Consider the following 23,334-nt stretch of genomic DNA (forward strand, 5'->3'; position numbering starts at 1 on the left):
TACGTAGCGAAACAACGGCAGGAAAGCTAGCGCGAAACATAACAGCCATAGAGGAAGGAATCGTGTTCGGTATGTGTACAGTAACAACTTGCATGTGCGCGATAAAAAACCTTTTCTGTTCTGCTTGTTATACTTACCCCCCAGAATTGTAATCTTAACGTTAGAGCAACCGCGTTCAAATGTAACTTGCACCGTGCTCAAAGTCACCACGGTCGCAGAATGCCGACGCCGGCGAGTTTCACGCGGAACACGGACACAGTGGCCGGGCGCTGCGTCGGACTCGTGTCGGAAAGCAACCGTAAAGAAGACGCACGACCGATCGTGATGTCTGTACAGTTGCCGAATTAATGACGTGAAAACACTCGGCGTTGTCAGTGCACCTAGCGCGCGTTCTTTTGTACTTGCTTCGTTGGCGGCGAGCAGTTACTTGCTGTTAATACTCGGACGAAACGATTTCGCCGAAAGTGTCTAGCTGGCCCAGAGTGTTGAGCCCCGTTCCATTAGTTTCGGATCGTCAGGACACGCGCGCTGCGCAGCCCACGTGTTTTCCGAGCCGGAGCGAGTCGCGCCTTCTACTTTACATTTAGACGTAAACAAGAGAGGAAAATTTGCAAAGTCAATATGGCAGACTTCCGGCTTCACCACTGCTTCACATTTAGTGACGTCAGGGCCTCTCCACAGTTTTTTTTTCTCCCTCCATGGTGGTAGAGCACCGAACGCGTTATTCGAGGGTCGCAGGTTCGGTTCCTGCTCACGGCAAGTTATCTTTTCACCCACTTTTCTTTCTTCACGTTTACATTACCATTCGGTCTGATAGCTTCCCCTATACTTTCCTTGGCATTACTGTCTGTTGGATCTCGTTAATAATGCGTAAAAACACGGAAAACGAGCCCTTAAGTATACACTTCTTTCCCTTATCCATTAACGAAAACTGCAGCGCCTCGTGACTGCCACGCGACCCACTTCTCTGGCGGAGCGTTCAAACCAGTTTATCCATTTTCTAGTAACGTTGGGCGGCGGCGGCGGACAACTACGGCGCCGCGCGTGACCATAGTTTCAGCCTCATAACAGCTTTCGCTGTAAAAAAGTTTCTTAGTTTACCTTGAATAAGCGTTAAAAAGTAAGCGTAATTTTTTATCTCTGAAAGTTTCATTTCAAGTTTTCAAGTTACTGAAACTAATTGTGGATGTACGTTCCAAAATAAACTTATAACCTTTGGAAGTCTTGCGTTTCTTGATGTTGGTAGGTTTGATGTGGACCACAAACCGCAATGTATTGCGTGCAGCGGCACTACGCCACATCCTAAATTCGTCACAAGGTGGAAAGCAATAGAAAACAGACGAAAGACGATTCACAAAGATTTCTTTGAAATCTGCCTTTATTGTCGTCTAAGACTGCCTCTGAATAAATTAAACCAACCCCTGCCGCACTCCCACACTGCCCTTAGAGGGAGAGGGGGAAGGCGGCACCCTTGCCCGAGACTATTGTACACACTTGCATAATCAAACGCACCTCAGCCGGCCCAAAGTGTGGGAGCAAAGACTGGCTAGAGGTACTAGAGAATGAGAAAGGCAGAGAAGAGACTTGCATGGATGGCGTGGCCTACGTATGCGGCCACGACACGAAAAAAAAAGATGAGCTGGGAGGGTAGCGAGGCTCCTTAAAAACAAAGAAACGGTGCAGGTTGCGAAGAAGCGGTGGTGTGCTCGTTAATCCGCGTGCGTATGTGCACGGTTCGCAGCCCCACATCATGCCCTCACTACGTCATCAATGGCTACTCCTTGCGTCATAGCCGGCTCGCTCGCTTGTACAAAACCTGACTCCTCTTCTTTGCATTCAATGACCAAAAAATTTACACTTTACAAAAATATGAGAGAAGAAAGCAGCAATGGGGTCGCGCTTCACTGCCTCTTGTTCCTCTTCTCTGCTGCTGCCACTCCTCCCCCCGCGTCACTTGCGTGCAGCAAATGAGCGCTCACTCGCTGACCAAGACCAAATCGTTCTTTTTTTTTTTAAGGCGGCGTGTGGTACGTGGACCTGCTGGCTTTCTTTTTTTCTTCTTCTCGGCGGCGGGAGCGGGGCGCGGGGTTTCTGCCAACTTTCAACGCTTGCTCTGGTTAGTCTACGATTGAAAGTTGAGCAAAACCGATGAGCGCCTTGTCATCTGGGGTGTCCACAGCAGCCTCCTCGGGTGTCTGTTTCTGTGCAGCAAATACGGCCATGGTTAGAAACAGGAGAGAAACTTCAACGCAATTTTAGCTGGAAAGACCACTGATAATGTGATCCAGCTTCATTCATGACACAAAAATAGGGAGTTCGCTGTGTATCCAGGTTTGACAACTATAAACATACTACTGTAAAAACTGGAGCATAGGTCTAACTTTCTTTTTTTTTTTCAGAAAAATGCAATAAAATGTTGTCCCTCGTTTTGTATACTGGTCACTCGCAGAAAAAAATGCCGAATCTCGTAACAATTTATCTCAGCCTCAGTTATCTGCTGTCAGTCTGCTATTTTCTTTTTTCTATTTCCTTCAAAAATTAGTGGTAGTCGACGACAGCTTACGATAGACTTTAAAGGGGCCCTGAAACACTTTTTCAAGTAACCATGGAATGAATTCACTGGAAGAGCTTATTGCCTCACTAATTCAATGCCGCAAAAATTTTAAGAATCCGTCCAGTGCGAGTGGAGTTACAAAGGTTTGTCGCATGCTGCAATTGCATTCTCTCTTCTCTAGTCCTGACGAAAGCGCTGGAAGCTAAGCAGGGAGGGACGCAGGGCAACAGAAAAATGTCACGCGCGCTTCGCAACTTCGAGCACTTTCTTTCTTTCTTTTTTTTCTTCCTATGTGCCGCTTTTTCAGTGTGATTGCGCGTGCACATTCTTGGACAAGTAGCGGCCTCCCGCGGCGATCTATGTAACGAGCGAGCACGTCATGTTCAAATCAGCCAATGGCTGATAGGTGGGTCGTTGACATGCGATTTTTGGGCATATAACGTGATTTATCAAGAGAAGAGAAAGCAATTTTTAGCCGACTTTGACAATTTATTGTGAATGCCAGGCCGCGTGCTGCGCTATAATATTTGGCTCGCGTGTTGTTGGGAGCCTCTACTACGAATCGGCAGCATTTTCTGACCATGCTCAGAAAGTGTTGCAAGGCCCCTTAAAGAAAAAGTTATCGAGTATGCCGAAGTGCACGGCAACCTGGTGGCACAACGGGAATTCGGTGCATCAGAGAAAAGTGTCCGATACTGGAGGAGCCAAGAGCAGCGCATCAAATCCTAAAGCGACAACAACAACAACAACAACAAAAAAACAACATAGTTTCGTGGACGGACTGCAGTGCACCCCGAAATGAAAGCGCTACTCGCCGAATTCGTCCGGGAGCTGCGTGCAAGGTCGCTGCCCGTAACAGCGGAGTGCATCTGCGTGAAAGCTCTCGAGATAGCGCGCGACTCTGGGCTCACGAAGGTGAAATTCAAGGCATCGCCATCATGGGTGCACCAATTTATGAAGCCGAAGGGCTTTGCGCTGAGGATAGTTATAGCGCGAGAACAGAACGACGACACAGATACAAGAAGGACACGAAGTACACGAGCGCAAACTTCCAAACTTGCACTGAGGCGGCGTACTTCAGTCTGTCTGCAAATGCTGCAACAGTAACACATTGAACGGAATGGAGGATGATGCACTCTGGAACGTTACTAGTGAAAAACAGACTTCGTCAGACTCAAGTTTGGATGAGCGAGTGAGAGCACTTTGTGGCCTTCTGGCGCTCAACTACATAAAATCAGTGACCAAATAAAAATAAATGTCACCACAGTGCAACTGGTTGTGTCTCGTAATTACCAAGGTAGGGCTGCGCCGTGATACTGTGTGATTTTTAAAAATTTTTTCTTCAGAGATTCAAAGTTTGGGGGCCCGACCTATATTCCGGTTTTTACAGTATTCGTGGCCCAACTACACATCCAACTACATGACCTCAACAAGCAAAACCAGCCTATGTTTGTTCAGCGACACACTAAGTATTGTAGGCTCATACAAAATACTAGATGAAAAATATTTCCAGATAGGTGATTATGTCATGGCGCCACAATGTAAACTGCAATATATTTTCAAAAAGAAAAGCTATAGACATAAATTCTAATAATGCATGACATTATGCGCTTCTGTACCCAAGAGTGCAAACAACAAATGGCCGACCGTTATTGACCCCCTGGAACAGTACCATATAGAGTAGTAAGAATAAATAAATAAATATGACATTTAATCACATGCACTCTCATTTGCTTTTTAGAAGCATCTTACCAAGGCAAATGTGGTTGTCCTCATGATCTGGTTGTCAATCAGCTTCTGCAGGTTGGCAGCCACTGCACAAACAGTAGAGAAATCGTTTTGCAATTTTGCAGTTAAACAGCTGAACATGCTCAGTTGGCCACCTGTTTGTCCGAGTGCAAAGTTCACTCACCGACGACGACGTCCTTCCCGTCGACCAAGCCTGCACCAACAAGCTCGGAAGCAATGCCATCAGGAGTATCTGCAAAATTAAACCACACATTAGCTTACATTGCTTCTACCCGCAGCTGTAAGCCATGAAGACATGCAGCGAGCAGTGCACATAACGAGGCGTACCAATATAAATTAGCCCCAACAGCAAGAATTCAGCAGAATGTTTCATTCACACTAATTTGGTGAATCAATAATGAGAATGCTTCTGCACACTTCAGTTAAAGAAACTGCATTTGGCCCAAGGCAAAGCTCCATCTCGATGGGACAACCAATAGGAAAATCACTGTTCAGATATCAGTGAACAAGTGTTTTAAAAACAATACTAAGAGCACCACTCTTGCCCCGGAAAGATGCTTGACAAGCAGATTAACATCACAGACTCTAACAGCATCTGCTAGTGCAGATGTAATCCTTATTCAGTGAAAAAAAATTGGGCTGACGGAGCCATAGACTTGACAGAGCGAGTGTCAGGATACAGTTGCACCCCTTTATAAGAGACAACCACCAGCGGGCAATCCTTGTCTTTTACATGAGGCATCTCTTACAAGCAGGTTACCAGGTATGCATTTCTTTGTGGAGACCCATTGCAACGTAGGGACACCGGTGTCTGTTACACCCATTTCTCTTTTACATCAGTGCCTTTTATAAAGGGGTTTGATTGTACCGTATTCACTCGCGTAATGCCTCCCCCCCCGGTCATTGGAAAAAAAATCAACTTTTTCATGTACAGTTGAACCCCTTTATAAGAGGCATGCTCTGGGCAGCAATTCTTGTCTTTTATACGAGATGTCTCTTATAAGCAGGTATGCATTTTCATATCCCCAGTATTTTACTGTAGGCATACTGGTGTCTCGTATACCCATTTGTCTCTTGTATCAGTGTACCTTATAAAGTGGTTTGGCTGTATCTGTTCATTTTATTTCGGTGAGATAGCTTGTGCCGACGATCGAAACAACGTTAAATTACACCATTACATAGCAATATAATGACACAACAAAAGTAAAAACGTAGTTTTACAATCACGCTAAGCAGTTATGAGCAGCGCGAGCGCGCACGACGTCAAAATTTAATTTGGCAGAGTGCCATCTGTTGTGCGCACAAAAAACCTCTTTGCTTATAGTGCAACGCAAGCACAGCGACGTTAAAAAGAAAGAAAAAGAAAACAAAAACAATCCATCTTCATTTATCAACTTCAGTACCCACATCCCACACTTTATGCACTAATAAAAATACACTATACTGTCGAACCCTTTTACAAGAGAGATGGGTTATAAGAGACACCATTGCACCTGCACTGTTATCGTTGTTCATAAAAAAAATGCATGCGTGGTACCCTGCTTATATCATATAAGACACCTCACATGAAAGACAGGAATTGATTCCTGGTGCATGTCTCTCATAAAAGGTTCAACTGTATCACAATATTCGTTTATTCAAGGGTGGCTAATGCTTACCGTATTTACTCGCATAAATCCTGGCACTTTTTTTGCCGGAAAACCGATGAAAAGTTGGGGTGTGTGAGAATTACGCGGCGAAAACTTTTTATGAAAACGCACAGAGCGAAAAAGAAAACGAAGTGGCCACAAATCGGGATTTTCACACCAACAACTAACAGCAAGCTTTAAGAAGTACTAATTAAAACTTACCTCAACAATAAAAGCAGAGGTTCAACACAAGACAAGATTTAATTGAGACACAAAAAGTGGAAGCAAATAGTCGAGAACTAGAATACCATACGCAAAGCTTGCGGACGTTGCGGGCGTAGCGGTAGCGTTCGTCGCTCAACAGGAGCCTTCAAAAGGTAAGCGCGGGACGTCAGTATTGGGATGATGTCTATTTAGCAGAATTGTCCGCAGTTTCCTTCTTAAGAAATAAAGTTTACCATCAATCCCAAGGGCCTACCGGCGGCCCTGTTGCCGTTCTTTAGTGCATTATCTATCACTTGCAACTTGAAAGCAGCCGTACAGCTTCAGTATCGCCTCATAACTTGACAAGGTTACCGACGCAACAAACAAAACACGCCGCAACACGCACTGGCCACTTCGGCTTGGCTTGAGTTGGATTGAATCTCTGTGCAATGCTTAAGCTTGATGCTTAAGAGATGGCGTCAGATGAAGTGCACTATCATCATCAGTGGCTGAAAAGAGCAGACGACATTATTGCAGCAGTTTTCGGGGGTGCGATAATTACTCGAGGAAATCGTATTTTTGTTGGGCGATGTGGGGGGTGCGAGAATTGTGCGAGTGCGAGGATTACGCGAGTAAATACGGTAATCATTGAGTTGATGAAAGCACAGTCGTGTGTCCACAAGTATGCTAAAATGACTTTCAGCTTTCCTGATAATTCCCCGAGGTCTTACCAGCTACATAACAAGCGCGCACACCCAATTTATCATTGCAAGAAAAAAGTATATTTCTCATGCTACTAGTAACACGCAGCTGCTACACTCACCTTTGTCGCGGGTGAATTCAAATCGGATATCGTTAAGTTCTTTCCTTTGATTTCTGCAAGAGAGAAAGTTTCACAGTTACAAGTCGGAACACAACGAAAACTGTCCCTCTATATTGGCACTGAATGAATTATAAAGGGCTTTAAGAGCTTCAATACATGTTTGGTTGGACATGCAGCATGGCACAGACAAGGGACAAAGAACTGGGCAACATGAGCGGTGACTCCGAACTGAAATCTTATTGCATACATACCATAATATAAATTAAGCTTACATAGTTCACACCAGAAAACAACCCATTAAAAAAGTTTCATTTTGAAGCAATGTGATAGAAGACAATGAGCCATTATCTATGTGCATGTGATATGCCTTGACTATCTCCCAGCAATAAAGTCGAGAAATAGTGCCTTCATAAAAATTGTCACTAAAAAAATTTCACAACATATCCATGGACTGAATGATGATGACTGGAGCGAACCATCTGTCCGTCCGTCCGCTTGTGACGGAGCTATGTACAAACGCTTCGCCCCACTCATCACCATTCACTCCGTGGATATGCTGTGAATTTCTATACGAAAACCACTAAGGTCATCTGGTGATATTATTTCCAAGGACATATACACACAATGCCATCTAATGAGCAATTCTTAAAACTAAGTACAAGTGGCTACTACTACAACATACTACCACTACGAGAGAACAACCCCCACCCTAAGGAGTTTCACCCCTAAAACACAGAGGTGCTATGACCAACTAGCTTGTCCCAGCTCAAGGAGAGTTACAGTCGAACTTCAGTATAACGAACATGGATGTAACGAATTATTGGCTATGTCAAACTACCGATAGAAAGCACAAAGAATTACATGTATTTTGGCATTTTTATAGCGAACGAACTCGAGCGCGCAATGGATATACTGAATTTCCCGGACCACTTCGGGAGCACACGTTCGGCTTCTCCGCAGCACAGCGACAGTCAGGCAAACCTGCATTTACATCCGATGCGCCTGTAGCGCCTTACGCGATGTAGCGGCGTAAACGGCCAACGTCGATATTTTTTTCTATGGCTCCCGAGATCGGCAAGCTTCACTCTCTAAGGATACGGATACAGCCGTTTACTAAAATCGCATGCGCTTGACGCGCTGGTAGAATGGAGCGGCCTTGACGATTAATGGCGTGGACGCTGTAACAAATAACTGGTCCGCAGAGGTTAGGCGGAGACGACCCGTTTATTCGTCATGGAGCCCAAGCTGTCCTTTACTAGCGCGTGCCTGTCTCCACTTCGTCCTCTTCGATAGTCTGGCTCGCTCCAAGAGAACATTCTGCAACATCCTCCCAGGGGGGCCGAGATGACTCGCACGCTTCGATGAAGTCTGGGCCACTCCAGGTTGCTCCAATCCGGATTATTATTCAAGATCATTCCAGGGGGGCCAAGGAGAATCGTACCCACCAAGATTGCAGTTTGTGTTGAAATGCAGTTGCTTTGCTACCGGGAGTGCCTGTGCACTACGGCCGTTGATTCGTGGCTGTCGTACCCCTTGCTGTCTCCAGAACCGATGCTGATGAGACCGAGGGTGTTCTTGATGTGCGTTATGCTGACGTGCTTGGCCCGCAGAATTACGAAGACGCGATGCCTGTCGTGGTGGTTGCCCAAAAGGTGGCCGGTCTGAGACGAGTTGTTCAAGTACGGCGTCACCATGAACACGCTGGCGCTGACGACGTCGACGCACACGGCAGTGACGAGTATTGACATGCTTGTTCGGCGGCTCCGCGTCTGCCAAGTTCCTGCCGCCAGCAACCGCGTAGTCAGGCAGATGGCACTTCTTTCCTGAGGAGATACCTTGCTCCCATACAGATAGATCCTGGTGCTTACTTGAGGTTCGTAAAGACGCTTTATCGCTCCTGATGGCCCCAAAACGCCACATCGAAGACATATCTGTGTGCATTGTAGCAGGATTGCGGCTCAAGACGAACAGTGTGCTAGACGGGCGCTGGATACTGTCAGACGACAAGTGTCCCTGAACCATCCAGCCAAACATCTCTATCGCTGTTAGCGTTTCAGTTACGCAGTTGATTTTGCCGGTGGTGACCTTCCGATAGGCGCCGGATACTATGATGACACTGATCTCGTCCGGTTGCCACGTACTTGTTTGAAAGTGGTCAGCTACGGACCTCCTGCCGCAACCGGATATTGACGACTCTCAGATTAACAGTCACATGGATTACCTCAAAGACAAGGAGGTAGTACTATCGAAGCTCGACAACATAATCCTTGTGACTACAGATGAAGAAGTCCTGGACAACGAAGTAGGAATGGCGCAAGAATACAACGAGAAAATTCTCTACGCGGTGTCGCGCACCTAGTTCTGGCTTCAAGAACGTGAGAGGATGGCCAGAATGCAGGCTCAAGCAACTGATCCCGGGTTTCGGCACCAAATGTAACAAATAACCCGTCCGCAGACGTTAGGCGGAGACGACCCGTTTATTCGTCATGGAGCCCAAGCTGTCCTTTACTAGCGTGTGCCTGTCCCCACTTTGTCCTCTTCGATGGTCTGGCCCGCTCCAGAAGAATATTCTGCAACAGACGCGTCAGTTTGCACGCCGCCATTCCGAACTAGCGGTTGCTTTGTCGTTGGGTGCGTGTGGCGTTTTCTTCGTTTGCATGTTTTTGTGGTGCTAGGCGGTGTCGTACACCGTCGCCATGGCGCAAAATGAGAAGAAACGGACTGCCTTGACGTATGCGACGAAACTGGAAATTGTTTGGCGTGTCGAAAGAGGTGAAAAGAAGTCAGTCGTTGCTGATGCTCTCAAAATACTTTGCAGCACATTAAGCACGGTGCTGAAGCAGAAAAAGGAAATTGTTCAGCAAGACAGCGGAAAACATGCCAACGCACAGCGTATTCGACCCGCTGCCTTCGAACACGTCGAAGAATGTCTTCATAAATAGTTTGTCGACGTAAGGGCTAGGAATGTTCCTGTGTCGGGGCCAATGCTGCAGCAAAAGGCAAGAGACTTCACTTTCATAATCGATACCAAAAATTTTAGAGCCAGTGCGGGGTGGCTGCAACGATTTAAGAACTAATACGATATCGTCAGAAAAGCTGTCATAGGCGAAAGTGAGTCGGTGAATGCCGCAGCGATGGACAAGTGGATGAAAGAAAAGTGGCCTCAGTTTCGTGCCAGATATCATCCAAAAGATATTTTCAACCCGGACGAAACGGGCCTCTTCTGGCAGATGCTGCCACGCCAAACTCTGGACACCCGAGGGCAGTAATGTCATGTTGGCAAGCAAAACAAGGCCCGGATCACGGTCCTACTTGCCGCAAACATGGATGGTTCGACAAAACTTCGTCAATTCGTGATCGGCAAGTTCAAAACGCCGAACCATATGAGACGCTGCCGCGACCTACCAGTCACCTATGTTTCCAATTGAAAGTCATGAATGACACGAGAGTTGTTTGGGAAATGGTTGAGGGAGTGGGATACGCAGCTTCGGGATGAAGGCAGGAAAGTGTGTTTCCTCGTCGACAGCTGCTCGGCACACTCAGCAGAGCTTCCATTGAGCAATATTGAGCTCAAGCTTCTTCCGCCCAACACCACCTCCAAGCTCCAGCCTCTAGACCAAGGGATCATCCGCGCCTTCTAAGCGCTTTACAAGCGAAGGCTCATCGAGCGACTGCTCATTCGTCTTCAAATGAACGAAGACCTGGAAATTGACTTGTTGGGTGCCATACAGATGTTGAAGGCCGCTTGGGAGACCGTGAAGAAATAGACGATCGGGAACTGCTTTTGGTACGCTGGCTTCACCGTTGGCGCTGAGGCAGTTGAAGAGCCCACTGAAGATGTTGAAGGCTCTGAAGAGGTTGTCGAGCTTGACGAAATGTGGAGCGATTTTTCGCAGTTTGTGGGCGATGCGTCGGACACGCTCACATTGGACGACATCGTTGGCGACGACGCGCCAGAAGCGGTTGCCGAACTATCTGACGTGGAAATCGCTGCCGAGGTGACACTCCAGCAAACTGGGATTCAAGCAGCGGAAGTTGAAGATGCCGTCTCCAAAAGCCTTCCGCTGCCAACTTCTAGTGAGGCTTTGGCTGGTTTGGCTCTGGCGTAGCGCTATTGCAGCGCGATAGAAGGCACCGGGCTCAAGTTTGTGGAATGCCTCTACATGGCAGAGCAAGGCATTATACAGCCCGCCATCAATAAAAAAAAAGACAAGCCACGTTGCACAGGTTCTTTTAGCCTCAATAAATGTATTTTTGTTCAAGTAAGTGTCTTGTCGATTCCTGTCATGCTGCTGACTTAGTCAAACTAAGGTCTGGTGATTTTTTGGTGCAGTTTTGTATAGCGAATTTGGACTACAGCAAACTATTTTGAAAATTTTCCAAAGTTCGTTATAACGAGGTTTGACTGTACCACCCAGTCACACAAACTTGCACAATAATACATGCCGCGTGATACGCACCTCTGCCCATGTACTTTCACAAATTCGTACTGCATCAAAATTTCTGTAATAATCATATCTGGGGTTTTACATCCCAAACTCACAATGTGATTATGGGAGACGTCGTAGTGGAGGGCTCCGGAAGCTTCAACCATCTGGTTTTAACGTGCACTGATGTCACACCGCACACGGGCCCTCCTGGGATCAATTGCGCGACCTTCCCGCCAGCAGCCAAGTAGTAAAAATTTACATAAAGTGCAATCACACTTCCAAGAAAAAACCTGGGACATACGTGGCCATGCGGCTTTACAAGACCATTGTGTATTATGTTCCAGTATCCTAGCATCAAAGGACGAAATTTAAGGTAAAGTGAAGGATTGATTGATTGATGATTGATATGTGGGGTTTAACGTCCCGAAACCACTATATGATTATGAGAGACGCCGTAGTGGAGGGCTCCGGAAATTTAGACCACCTGGGGTTCTTTAACGTGCACCCAAATCTGGGTAAAGTGAAGGAAGAAAGCTTAAATTTGCGCAGCACATCAACAGACTGCATAAACCGCATCGCAGAAAAACCTCCATACGAATTGCCAGTATTGTGGCAACATGCACCACGTATCAAGCAGCACAACTGGCAAATGAAAAATTCTCCCACAGCATCAATCATGGCACAGCTTCATGCAGACCAAGCCACAACGAGTAAAAGTATGTTAATTAGCAATTCTCTCCAGCAGTGAAAATGAAAACTGTTGCTTTTTCACGAATATATCCAAGATCATTCAGACAATAAACTGATTTAAAAGAAAAAATGTTTTCTTTTGCAAATAAAGGAAGTTTTGTTTACTTTTAAGAGGGACGTGGCAATAGGAATAGTAAATTTGGTCAAAATGTTCACTTTTTCAATTGATCTTTTTTTTCTGTAATCCTGAGACCATGTTTTACATCATAGTGTGATTTTAGACCAAAATAAGTAGTAGAAGTTGAGAAACAAGCATTCTACTGGTGGGCTGTCATCAAAGGCTATGTGGAAATTGCGCATAGAAAAATGCAAATTTCGAACTTTCCCTAGGCACAATGCCACCATATTGGCATCATCATAAAGAGGACAGATTGGAGCTCAAGTTAAAATCAATACTGCATTTCTCCAATGCAAAATAAAGCCAGCTTCTTTCCGATTTCCATTATATCAGCTTCTAGCTCCAATTTCTTTGAGCTCCATTTTCTCAGCTTTAATTTTTTTGAGCACTTGTTGTCGGTCATCCCTGTGCCATTTCACAGCAAATTAAGCTACAGCCATTCCGTTTTCTGCAATTAGATTGTGAGACATTGGTGAGTGCCGTAAAGCTGTCTATATTTGTGTGCTGTTACGTTTGGCTCGACAATTCGTCTGGGCAGATGTCACGGTGCGTAAGCCGGTCTACTGGGGGGGGGCTCTCAACCCCTTCGGCGCCCAGTCTACGAGACGCTGTCGAAGATTTCGGCAATTGCCCAGACCATGCGGCAAGCAAAGGCGAGTTCCTGACTTTCAACTACGGACCCTTTCGTCGTCCCTTCGAGCAGCAGCGGTGCCTGATGACCTCGGCGACTCATCTGGCGAGGGGGAAGCTGTTGTGGCCGGCGCCAGAGCTGACGGGGGAGCAGCGCACCTTTAATCCTCAATCAAGTAGCCGACCGGCCGGCTGCCTATGCCCATCAGGCATTGTCCCTGCTAGCCGGAGGATGAGACGTCGTGTCGGCACGACGCCGTAAATCGTTCGAGAGAGGACAACAAAGACAGCATCTTCCTTGGAAGAAACCGTGGTGGCCGCCGCAAATCGCCCCGCTAATTTAGCGAACAGATTCGCGCACCCTTTCATGTATGCTGTCAGGATCTTGGGACCTCTCGACTAGCGGCACACACACGACGAGGAAGAGCCCCGCTGGCGCCACCTCACAGTGCAGCGGTCACGGCTCAATAATGGACGTTCACGTGGACCGTGCATGCTCGTCCCCCTCACCTGTTGTGTATGTGTGATTGGTGTTCCACTCAAAGAGCAGGAGCCCGACAGGGCTTAAAACGAGGCTGCAGAGTGCTGGACGTCGCTCTGAACCATGTAACGGTTCAACCACCACGCTCGTGGTTTGTAAAACTTCTAACCTTTCTTTGCTGTAAATATGTGTAAATAGTGCCATAAACCTGTTTGTTTTTCGTATCCTCTTCTTGTCAGCATTCATTTCCTCCATCCGGTTACACCACGCTACCACAAGAGACCGGGTAGACCCCCATTCGCAACAACTGGTGGCAGCGGTGGGACGACATCAGCAACCTTCCTTCCGACCCTTAAAAACTGGTTGGCAGCGGTGAGATGGACTTCACGACATGATGCTGTGCTGTGGTGAGTGCTTGGTCTTTGCTATAACTTTCCAGGCTTCATTTCTTGAGTGTGAGTTGATTCGAAGCTGGATTGTGTGTGAGTTAGGGAGATCACCAATTTGTGTTAGAGGGATCCCCTACATTTGTGTGATGCAGGACCAAAGTATAACAGCAATCATGGAGGTGAGGACACTGCTGAAAGATGGTCTTTTGTACATTTGTGATGACCTGGGTATTAAGGTTAAGGAAGGAATGGGCAGGTCAGAAATTTTAGAGCTAACTTTGGAAAGCTCCAGTGAGGAGGATATTGCATACGCGTTAAAAGCTTTGAAAAGGTTGGAGGAACGAAATCAGAAACGAGATAGAGAAGAAAAGGAAAGAAGGGATAGAAAAGAAAGAGGAGAAAAGGAAAGAAGGAATAGAAAAGAAAGAGAAGAAAAGGAAAGAAGAGATAGAAAAGAAAGAGAAGAAAAGGAAAGAAGGGATAGAAAAAGAGCGTGATGAAGCACGCTACTTGGAGATTAAACTTCTGGAACGTAAAATTGAAGCAATGCGGCGGAAGTTTCAGCCATCCGTAAGTGTAGCACACGAAAAATGCGAGAAAAACATTAGTGAGGTGCAGTTGATAGCCGTAGATAAGACTAGCACGTTTAAGGATAGCAGCAGGTTCGTTGAAGAACCAAATTTGAGTGCTGCTAAAGATGCTGCGCTGCGTAGAGAGGCCGACAAAGACCAGAGCGGGTGCGACGAGGTGCTGTGCCAGTTAAATGCTAGCGAAACAGCTAGAATAGCCGTAGAAAAGCTGGTACAGACCTCAACTGTGTTTGACGCGACGGTGGATCTTGCAAACAATGTGGAAGTAATCAAGAACACCGGAGAAAGCTCAGGAGAAGCAGCCAAAGTAGAGAGTGAGGGCAACAACGCGGTTGCAGACAGCTCCCAGGAATGTTAGCGAGATTGTTCAAAGAGCTGCATTGTTCCTTATTGTGTTAACCTGTCCGCCAGTGCAGTGTGTGAAAAGAAAGGTGATTCAGTCGAAAATCATTTACACTGTGAGGATGAGACTACAGCAGACAGAAGCAGTGAGAGTGTTAACGAGCTGGAGTTGTGATTGGGAAGCTCAGAAACGAACAACAAGAAGTGGCGCAGACGAAAGAGACGTCGCCAAGCCGTGAGGGAGACAAACAGTACTACGTGTGTAAAAGAAGGCGCAAAACCTTTGAGTGTAGTAAGTAGTACTAGGCACTTTGCATTGACGCCTAAGTCAGTTTGCATGCGTCCGAGCAACCGGACGAAAAGTAAAAGGAAAGCGGGTTTGCGAACGGAATTGCGTAGAGAGCGCCGGTCTTTCCGTTCTATCCACAGAATGTTTCAGGGCACACCTGAGTACAACTTTAGCACAGGTGAATCGGTCGGATAAGGCGACAAAGCTAAGAAATCGAAGTGCCAAAGTACTGTGGCAGGTGGTGCAGAAGCACCCTTGAGCTGTAAAACTACCGATGACGCAACCTGAGGCCAATTTCCTAACGGTGCAGGAAAATTCGGTCGCAGACGTCGCCGTAGAGAAGTAAAAGGTACGCGCGCGACAAAGAAGGAGGAAGCAAGCATCGGGGAGAAAGAAAAGAGGGTAGCTCATTGGCCAGTTCAGCGAAGAGGCCTTTGTGGCAGGAAGTAAGGCGCCAGCGGCGAAAGGGTAGGCCACAGCGCGCATCCTCGCGACGGAATGTACGCAGGAGATTTAAAGCTTTGCGGGGACAGGATTGTCGAAAGGGTCCTAGAAGAAAGGCCACAATAGCTAAACACCACACGGGAGCTAGCCCAAAGAAGGCATGGCCACTCTCTCCCACGCATCGCTCGGGTCCCCTCCGCCAGAATGACAGAGGCAGGCTGAAATCGCGAATGATGCATGACTGCGCCGTTCAGCTGGTAGCACATACGCGTCGTTGTCTCGGGCGTTCTCGAAATCCGCCAAGACCTCGACCACCGCGAGTACGACTGAAGAGTGAAGGACAGCTGTAAGCTGGAGAGAGTGACACAGGAATTTACTGGGAAGCATGTTTGCTTATTTTTGGTTTTGAAGTAATATTCCTTTGTCATCTCCCCGGCTAGTTTGTTTGGATAGAGTTTTTCACTTCTCGGTTTGTTTTATTATGCAGTGTTTAAGAGCTCTTAGTTACAACTGTTAAGCGTTATGCGGGAGCAGTTACCCGCATCAGTCAACCGACTGCGTGCAATGAGTTTTTCTTAGAGATAAGAGCACGTAAGTCGCAAATGAAGTTTTGGTACGCCCGCTAGTTTTGAAAGCGCGGTAGCATTGTCGAGCGGAGCCAAACTTTCTTTGCTTCGTGCTCTTTAGTGTAGCGCGACATCGCATGCCGTCTTAAATAGAGTAAATGAGCAATGTTCAGGAAGGTTGTAGAATAAAACAAGAAGCGATTTTCGAGATGCTCACGTTTAAGAAACATTTGGTACGGGGTTTCTAGCGCAAAATTTACGCAAGTTTTGTTAGGTGCTCTTGACGTGTACGGCATCTGGCGTTGTTTTCTTTGCGTGTTGTTCTTTGTGAATATTTACGTTCAGATGATAGTTTAGGGGTACATTGGTAAAAGGGATATCGCCTATGGTTAGGTGCGTGTTGGTATGCTAGCGCTCTTTGGATGAGAGTATGATGTCGTGCTAGAGCGCACAGCAAAATCCTGGGCGTCCTTTAAAAACATGAGCTGACATGAAACTACATTCAGCAAATGAGCGTGTTAGTACACGAGTTGCATTTCCCTTCGTTACTTTTGTAAGTGCTCAGAGTTCAAGGTGATCTCTTGAGAAAAGCGTTACGCTTCAGCGAACATTGAGACTAGATATACATTTCACGAATTCATAAAGACGCAGTTTGATCTGTTGTGAGTAAGTTTTCGTTGGCGGCGGGGTGTCCTACAAGTAGGTAGTCACGACTACGCCTTACAAGTATGTAATGAAAAAAAAAAAAAAAGGCGCCCAGATACCTTTTGTAGGTTCAGGCTGCATTTGTGTGGAATTTAGGTAGTTGCCTTTCATGAAATTAGTCATGAAGTTAGATGTTAGTTACAACATAGTATTGCGGATGGCAGGAAAAAGCTAGTTTTGAAGAATGGGATTACGGTTATGTGGGGCCAAATTGTATTTGCCTTTGTGTGCTTTTCTCACACGGCAATTTGATCCATCTTTGGTAAGCATCTCCACGTCCATGATTGTTGTAACTTTGGCGGCACAAAATTGTCTCAAAATTTTAGCGTACAGGTTTTTCTTTTGTTTGTCTTTTTTGCGAAATCTGGAGGGTTTTAAGCAGGTCCAATGTGCTTGACTGCAGCATGGTATTGTGTTGTGGGGTTAGCCTTGCTGTTGTCGATCATTGTGAGCTGGTTTGGGAGTTGGTTAGGAGTTCGCAGCTGGAGGGTCAAAGCTAGGCCATCGTCCTCGTCACCAGCCATTTTCTTCGTGCCCAGCGGTTGGGAGCGCTGGCCAGCCGAGATTTTCCGGGCGGCGGAGGAGCTGTTACGTTTGGCCCGGCGATTCGTCTGGGCAGACGCCGCGGTGCGTAAGCCGGTCTACTGGGGGGGCTCTCAACCCCTTCGGCGCCCACTCTGCGAGACGCTGTCGAAGATTTCGGCAATTACCCAGACCATGCGGCAAGCGAAGGCGAGTTCCTGACTTTCAACTACGGACCCTTTCGTCGTCCCTTCGAGCAGCAGCGGTGCCTGATGACCTCTGCGACTCACCTGGCGAGGGGGAAGCTGTTGTGGCCGGCGCCAGAGCTGACGGGGGAGCGGCGCTCTTTTAATCCTCAATCAAGTAGCCGACCGGCTGGCTGCCTATGCCCGTCAGGCATTGTCCCTGCTAGCCGGAGGATGAGACGTCGTGTCGCCATGACGTCGTAAATCGTTCGAGAGAGGACAACAAAGACAGCATCTTCCTTGGAAGAAACCGTGGTGGCCGCCGCAAATCGCCCCGCTAATTGAGCGAACAGATCGGCGGACCCTTTCATGTATGCTGTCAGGATCTTGGGACCTCTCGACTAGCGGCACACACACGACGAGGAAGAGCCCCACTGGCGCCACCTCACAGTGCAGCGGTCACGGCTCAATAATGGACGTTCACGTGGACCGTGCATGCTGTCCCCCTCACCTGTTGTGTAGGTGTGATTGGTGTTCCACTCAAAGAGGAGGAACCCGACAGGGCTTAAAACGACGCCGCAGAGTGCTGGACGTCACTCTGAACCATGTAATGGTTCAACCACCATGCTCGTGGTTTGTAAAACTCCTAATCTTTGTTTGCTGTAAATATGTGTAAATAGTTCCATAAACCTGTTTGTTTTTCGTATCCTCTTCTGGTCAGCATTCGTTTCCTCCACCCGGTTACACCACGCTACCACAAGAGACCGGGTAGACCCCCATTCGCAACAACTGGTGGCAGTGGTGGGACGACATCAGCGACCTTCCTTTTAACCCTTAACAGTGCACATCATTCATCCTGGATATTTTATCTTATTTTTTTCTCTCGTTACTTTGTGCGGTGGTGGGTACAGGCAGCAGCGGAGGTGGCGGACAACTATGATGCCAAAAGCTGCTTTTGTTGTGATCTCTCTCTCTCTCTCTCTCACCACACACACACACACACACACACACACACACACACACACACACACACACACACACACACACACACACACAAGAAAAAAAAGGAATTCATGGGAGCAGTTCAATTCCCATCATTCCTGCAACTGGGATCTCCCAAACGCTTGACAACAACAACTTTGGCCACCAATTTGCATTGACTGGCACGAAACCAAGAATAGAGATGCAATAAATGGGATCACTGTGTTTTTCTACTGACCTTATCCTGAGGACAAGGTTGATGGTCCCAGGAGTTGAGATTACGGCCGCAGAAGGCTGCGGAGGAGGTTGCTGCTGAGGTGCCTCACTGTGCGCATTGGATTCAGGCACTGATGGTGGCTGTAATAAGAACATGTTTCGTCGCAGATGTTCCTACATAAAGGAGGCGTTAAAGTTAGACTATAACAGAATAAAGCTGTTTATATACTTGCAGGGCATTCTCCTAAAAGCCTATTAGCATACTTTATGGCCTGCTTGTGAGGCACAATCAGCCAGTCAACTGCAAGCGCTGGTGAATGATTGGGGGGACTACAGAACAAGCTACTGGTGCCTTGCAGGAAACAAGAAACGACTGAGCAACGTGGTGAAGGTAGATCACTAGCGAACAGAGTAAAGCACTCAAGTTTCACATGCACCCGAACACTGGTCAGGTGCACCGTAGAGGCACAAACATTCGGACTTTCTGTCACATGGCAGTTGCTATAGTAATTAGAAATAACCTTTTCTGTCCTAAAGTGTCCTAAAGAAGCTCCATTTTTGCTATGGATCTCGAATTCATTATTACGGAGTACAGTTGACTCTCATTAAACAGAACTTCAAGGGACAAGTAAAATATGTTCCACTTAACAGGAGTTCCGTTTACTGAGAGATGAAAAGGGACACACAATGCAAGAACGAAACCAATCCTGTCAGAAGCATTTGTTCCATTTAAGCAGCAGTTCCGTTAAACAGATCTCCTCTTACTGAGAGTCTACTGTACTGATGTTTTAATCTGGCTAGACTTCACATTTTTCTTTATGATAGATCTAAGAGGTTTAAGCATTTTTTAGCCTCATGACACTCGAATAAAAATGACTAGTCTAACAGTGACAGGTTGACTAGTTGGTGCATGTAATACAGAATAAAAAATACGGAACAGGCAAACATTTTTTTTAGCATCATTTCACACTAGGCATGCACAGTTCATTCTACTTAATGCTCATTAATGCTTTTGCTAACTACATTATTGCTCAGACTCTGCTCTTCGTATAGGTAACCCCTTAAGCTATTTCGACCATAGCTTACAAATACATTGAGTAAGCAGTGTAGGTCCTTCATATCATTAAAAAAATGATGTATGCACTCAGCATAATAGCATAGCTCATTAATGATAGCTTAACATAAGAAGTTTCAAATGTGTCCACTGAAACAGATTGCTGTACACCACTGCATTCAACTACTTAGCCACACCCCTTTCTAGTCATTACTCGTGCTCTTCCTGTAGTGGGATTACGTTAGGTTAGGTTGGTTTGGGTTAGGTTAGGTTACTGGGAGAGCAAATGTGAGCTACTGCATTTGTAGTAGCATCTGACTGCACAGAAATTAACCGAACGTATGCAGGGTGCTGCCTCTGGATTGTATAGCACACATATGAAAGATTGCTGAACACACATTGCTCCCTCGATAAAAAGTGCTGTGCTTACGTTTTGGCGCAAACAATTTCTTCTAATTGTGGCCTAACCGCTTACATATCCTCCAGAGGCCCAGCAATGGGAAATTTGTTCGATATGTCAAAAAATGAAACACAGTGCACAACTTTCAAAGTGCTTTCCTCCTCCTTTGAAGCACTTTTGCTTCCACAAAAGCACAAGCTTGTGGAAGCACAAGCATGTTGAGCACAGGCAACTCTTACGGCTGCCACCTAGAAAGTAGGTCAAATTTTATATAAAGAATTGCATGTGTTAATGCGTACTTACATATTATTTTTTGTGTGCATCAGAACTAAAAAAACATAGAAAAAGGCCCCTCAAATTAGTGTGTGTGCTGTACCCGCTGTTCATGAGGAAGCCGTCTAGAGCTTAAATTTCCTATATATTGGAAAACGTGCTGTGGCCAAGCAACTGAGATACAGAAAAACTATGCGACACTTTTCCTCTTTGCACTGAAAAAAAAAAAATACATTTCCGAAAATTCATGACCCTAAATTTACAATGGGCCTTGGGAGTGTGCTGTGCTGTGTTCAAGACGGAACCAAGCAATGCATACCGGTTGTGTGGGAATGAGATTGCTTGGTGCAGGTACTCCCGACGTTGATCCAGAGGAGGTACCGGATGTGGTCGTCTCGTGGTCGACAGGCAAGGCATTGTCAATGGCACTGTCCGAAGAACTCGTCGACTGGTTCGCCTTCAGGATGGCCTCGTCTCGCGCTGCCAGGTCCTGTGACGGTGGCGGTGGACAGCCCCAATTTACGACAATGCAAACGCACTGCAGCGACATAAAGTCGCTCACTGCAGTGGATTGGACCCTTCACAATGCGACAAATGTCAAAACAGTTCCTACAGGCGTCTCTAGTCACGATCTTTATTTTAACAACAATGAAAAAAAAAACACTCAAAAGGGGCAATGACCCACTCCAGCCATATCTTATGTTTCGTAATGTACATTTTAAGGGAAGTGTTTTTGCATTCCACACCAGCTGGAATAATGTCATGGCAAGAGCAAGAACTTTAAGTTCAGTTAATGCTCGATTTGCAAGTGCATTGAAACACAAATTTCGGAGAGACCACCATACTCAAACTTATTCTGAGAAGCGTGATTCAGGAGGACATGAGCTCGACATCCTGCTAGAAATTTAAGTGCAGCTTCGGGGAAAAAAAAATGACATTAGCTTTGAAATAGTGCACAACCCTTCCCTATGTTTTTTCGTGATTTTTTTAAAATGCCAACTCATTAACGTCTTATCCAGGGATCATTTAAAAGTCATAATGTTCTAATAGCTTGTAACAGTTTATAGCGCATACAGTTATGCCAGCCTTTTTATTTTATTTGCATATCGTGCAGAAGCAAAGGAGCAGGCAGGGAGTGGCAGTAGCATTGACAAGTATTGTCAACGTTCTAGTAACATGAGGCACAAAATGAATGGGAATATGGTGCCTCTATAGTTGGCCACACACTGCAAAATGATAGTAAAGGCATTAATAAGGATAAACCCAGAAGGCTACAATTGAAGTTGCACATTTAGTGTATGGGCAATGGCTGCAGCTAACCTAGTAAACTAGTGTTTTGGGCTTGTAGGAATCTCATACTTAATCTTAGTCATGCCTTTTTTTTGTTTTTTTTTTTAAGTGCTATAAGCCTCAGTGTAGCTATAGCCACTACTTTTCCATGGTGCTGAGACTCCTGCTTCATAATCAGAATCCACTTTCTAAGAAGACGCACCCTCTCGTCCGGAGAGTCTTCGTCGTCTTCTCCATCTGACCAGACCCAGTCACCCGTATCTGTCCGGTGCAGCCGGCCGCTTGTGCCAGGAACTCGTTTACTGTTCTTAAGCTGCAAAGTGCATTCGACAAATGAAATGTGCAAGACCGCCTTACATGCCAAGCCTTCTGTGCACAAAAGAAGCCACAGCAAACCAGTCAAAAGTCTAACAGTAGCGATCTGCTCGTCTGGGATGGGACGATGCATTAGCCAGCAACGACTCCTCAAACTAGTGTAGCTGCTTGTACCCCTACAATTGTAGACGAAAGAGCAATTGCAATTAAAGAAGTGCAAAACAAAGCAAAACAAAAGAAAATATATGTATGGGACGTGAACAAAACAAAGCGCGACGTGCCAATTTTCTTGAAATGGCTGTCACAACCTGGCACGTAACTGGGTTGACATGTAGTGCAAATCCTATACACCAACTTCCGATATCCTTTATTGAATTTTCATAAAGAACATGCACCCACCCGCCAACTCACCATTCTTGCTACGAGCAATGCAACTCGCGCAACAATCCGTGCTATGTTAAAGGTGCAAAACAATATTTTTGTCACGAAACATTAGGTGCATCAAAACAACTTAGACAATGTTAGACTTTCTTTGTAATTCTGTTAAAATCCCTGTACACTTTATAGAAATACTTCAGCTGTATCTTCATGGAAATAGCACACAGTTTCATTTCAAGACCAAGCCCTGCACTACTAAAGGCTGTTTTCACGCAATGCAAACAACTAATGAACTGAAAATCCTTGCGAAACATTATTTTTCCATCATTCGTCGATGAACTTGTCGTTGGAAAGTCCTCGGGCTTTGACTCACCTTCTGCGCTCGAGCCTCTATTGTGGGAGCACAAGTCAATAATGTCTGCATCAGGTACTTCTTGTCCTAAAAAATAAAAACAGTGCAACAGAGACATTGAGACTTGATGATAACGGTATATGCCATAACACTGGTGCTTTACATACTAGATGATTTTTAATCCACAGTGTGACCAGCATGATGTCATTGACACATTGGCAATGCCAACAGCAAATGTTTATTAAAATACGTCATTAGTTTGGTTATGGCGATGTGTATACGGGTGCAAAGTGAATGAAGCCTATTAATGATGTTGAGACAAACAACCCCAGTCGATCCACCTCAGTCATTTGTCCTATCGAACTCCCAATTTCAAGTCAATAGTTCTCGTACATATTTCTTTCTTCCAAGCTAAAGCATGTGCACTAGTTATTACAAAGATGCAAAGGTTCTTTCAAAAGCTTTTCAAAATGTGGAGGTACTAGTACACTCGCTTTATAATCTATATATTTGTTTAACTTCGATACCAGTTGTCACAGACTGATTGTAAAAGCCATAGCCTAAAAGTACAATGTGGCATTTTATTGTGCAAACTGAGTGCTAGTAATGTACTTAGTATGCGTAGTGACTTTCACCTCCAACAGAAGCAAAACAGGTGTATAGGCACCAGTTGAAT

General features: G+C 45.9%; 1 protein-coding gene across 9 annotated transcripts in view; it reads right to left on the minus strand.

Moving 5' to 3' along the window:
• Positions 1–1,360: 1,360 nt before the first annotated feature.
• fray (oxidative stress responsive kinase frayed) overlaps positions 1,361–23,334 on the minus strand; it is a 293,102-nt gene continuing 271,128 nt past the window's right edge. For all 9 annotated transcript variants that reach the window (XM_075887521.1, XM_037429835.2, XM_037429832.2 and 6 more), the window contains exons 11-18: positions 22,680–22,745; positions 21,816–21,926; positions 20,643–20,813; positions 18,619–18,737; positions 6,959–7,011; positions 4,467–4,535; positions 4,307–4,368; positions 1,361–2,201 (exon numbers count right to left, since the gene is read on the minus strand). In XM_075887521.1, the coding sequence (XP_075743636.1) occupies positions 2,118–2,201; positions 4,307–4,368; positions 4,467–4,535; positions 6,959–7,011; positions 18,619–18,737; positions 20,643–20,813; positions 21,816–21,926; positions 22,680–22,745 (735 nt within the window). In that variant the 3' untranslated portion in view covers positions 1,361–2,117. The remainder of the gene's footprint in view (positions 2,202–4,306; positions 4,369–4,466; positions 4,536–6,958; positions 7,012–18,618; positions 18,738–20,642; positions 20,814–21,815; positions 21,927–22,679; positions 22,746–23,334) is intronic.

The sequence above is a fragment of the Rhipicephalus microplus genome, chromosome 1 (genome assembly GCF_043290135.1).
Source record: "Rhipicephalus microplus isolate Deutch F79 chromosome 1, USDA_Rmic, whole genome shotgun sequence".
Lineage (NCBI taxonomy): Eukaryota > Metazoa > Arthropoda > Arachnida > Ixodida > Ixodidae > Rhipicephalus > Rhipicephalus microplus.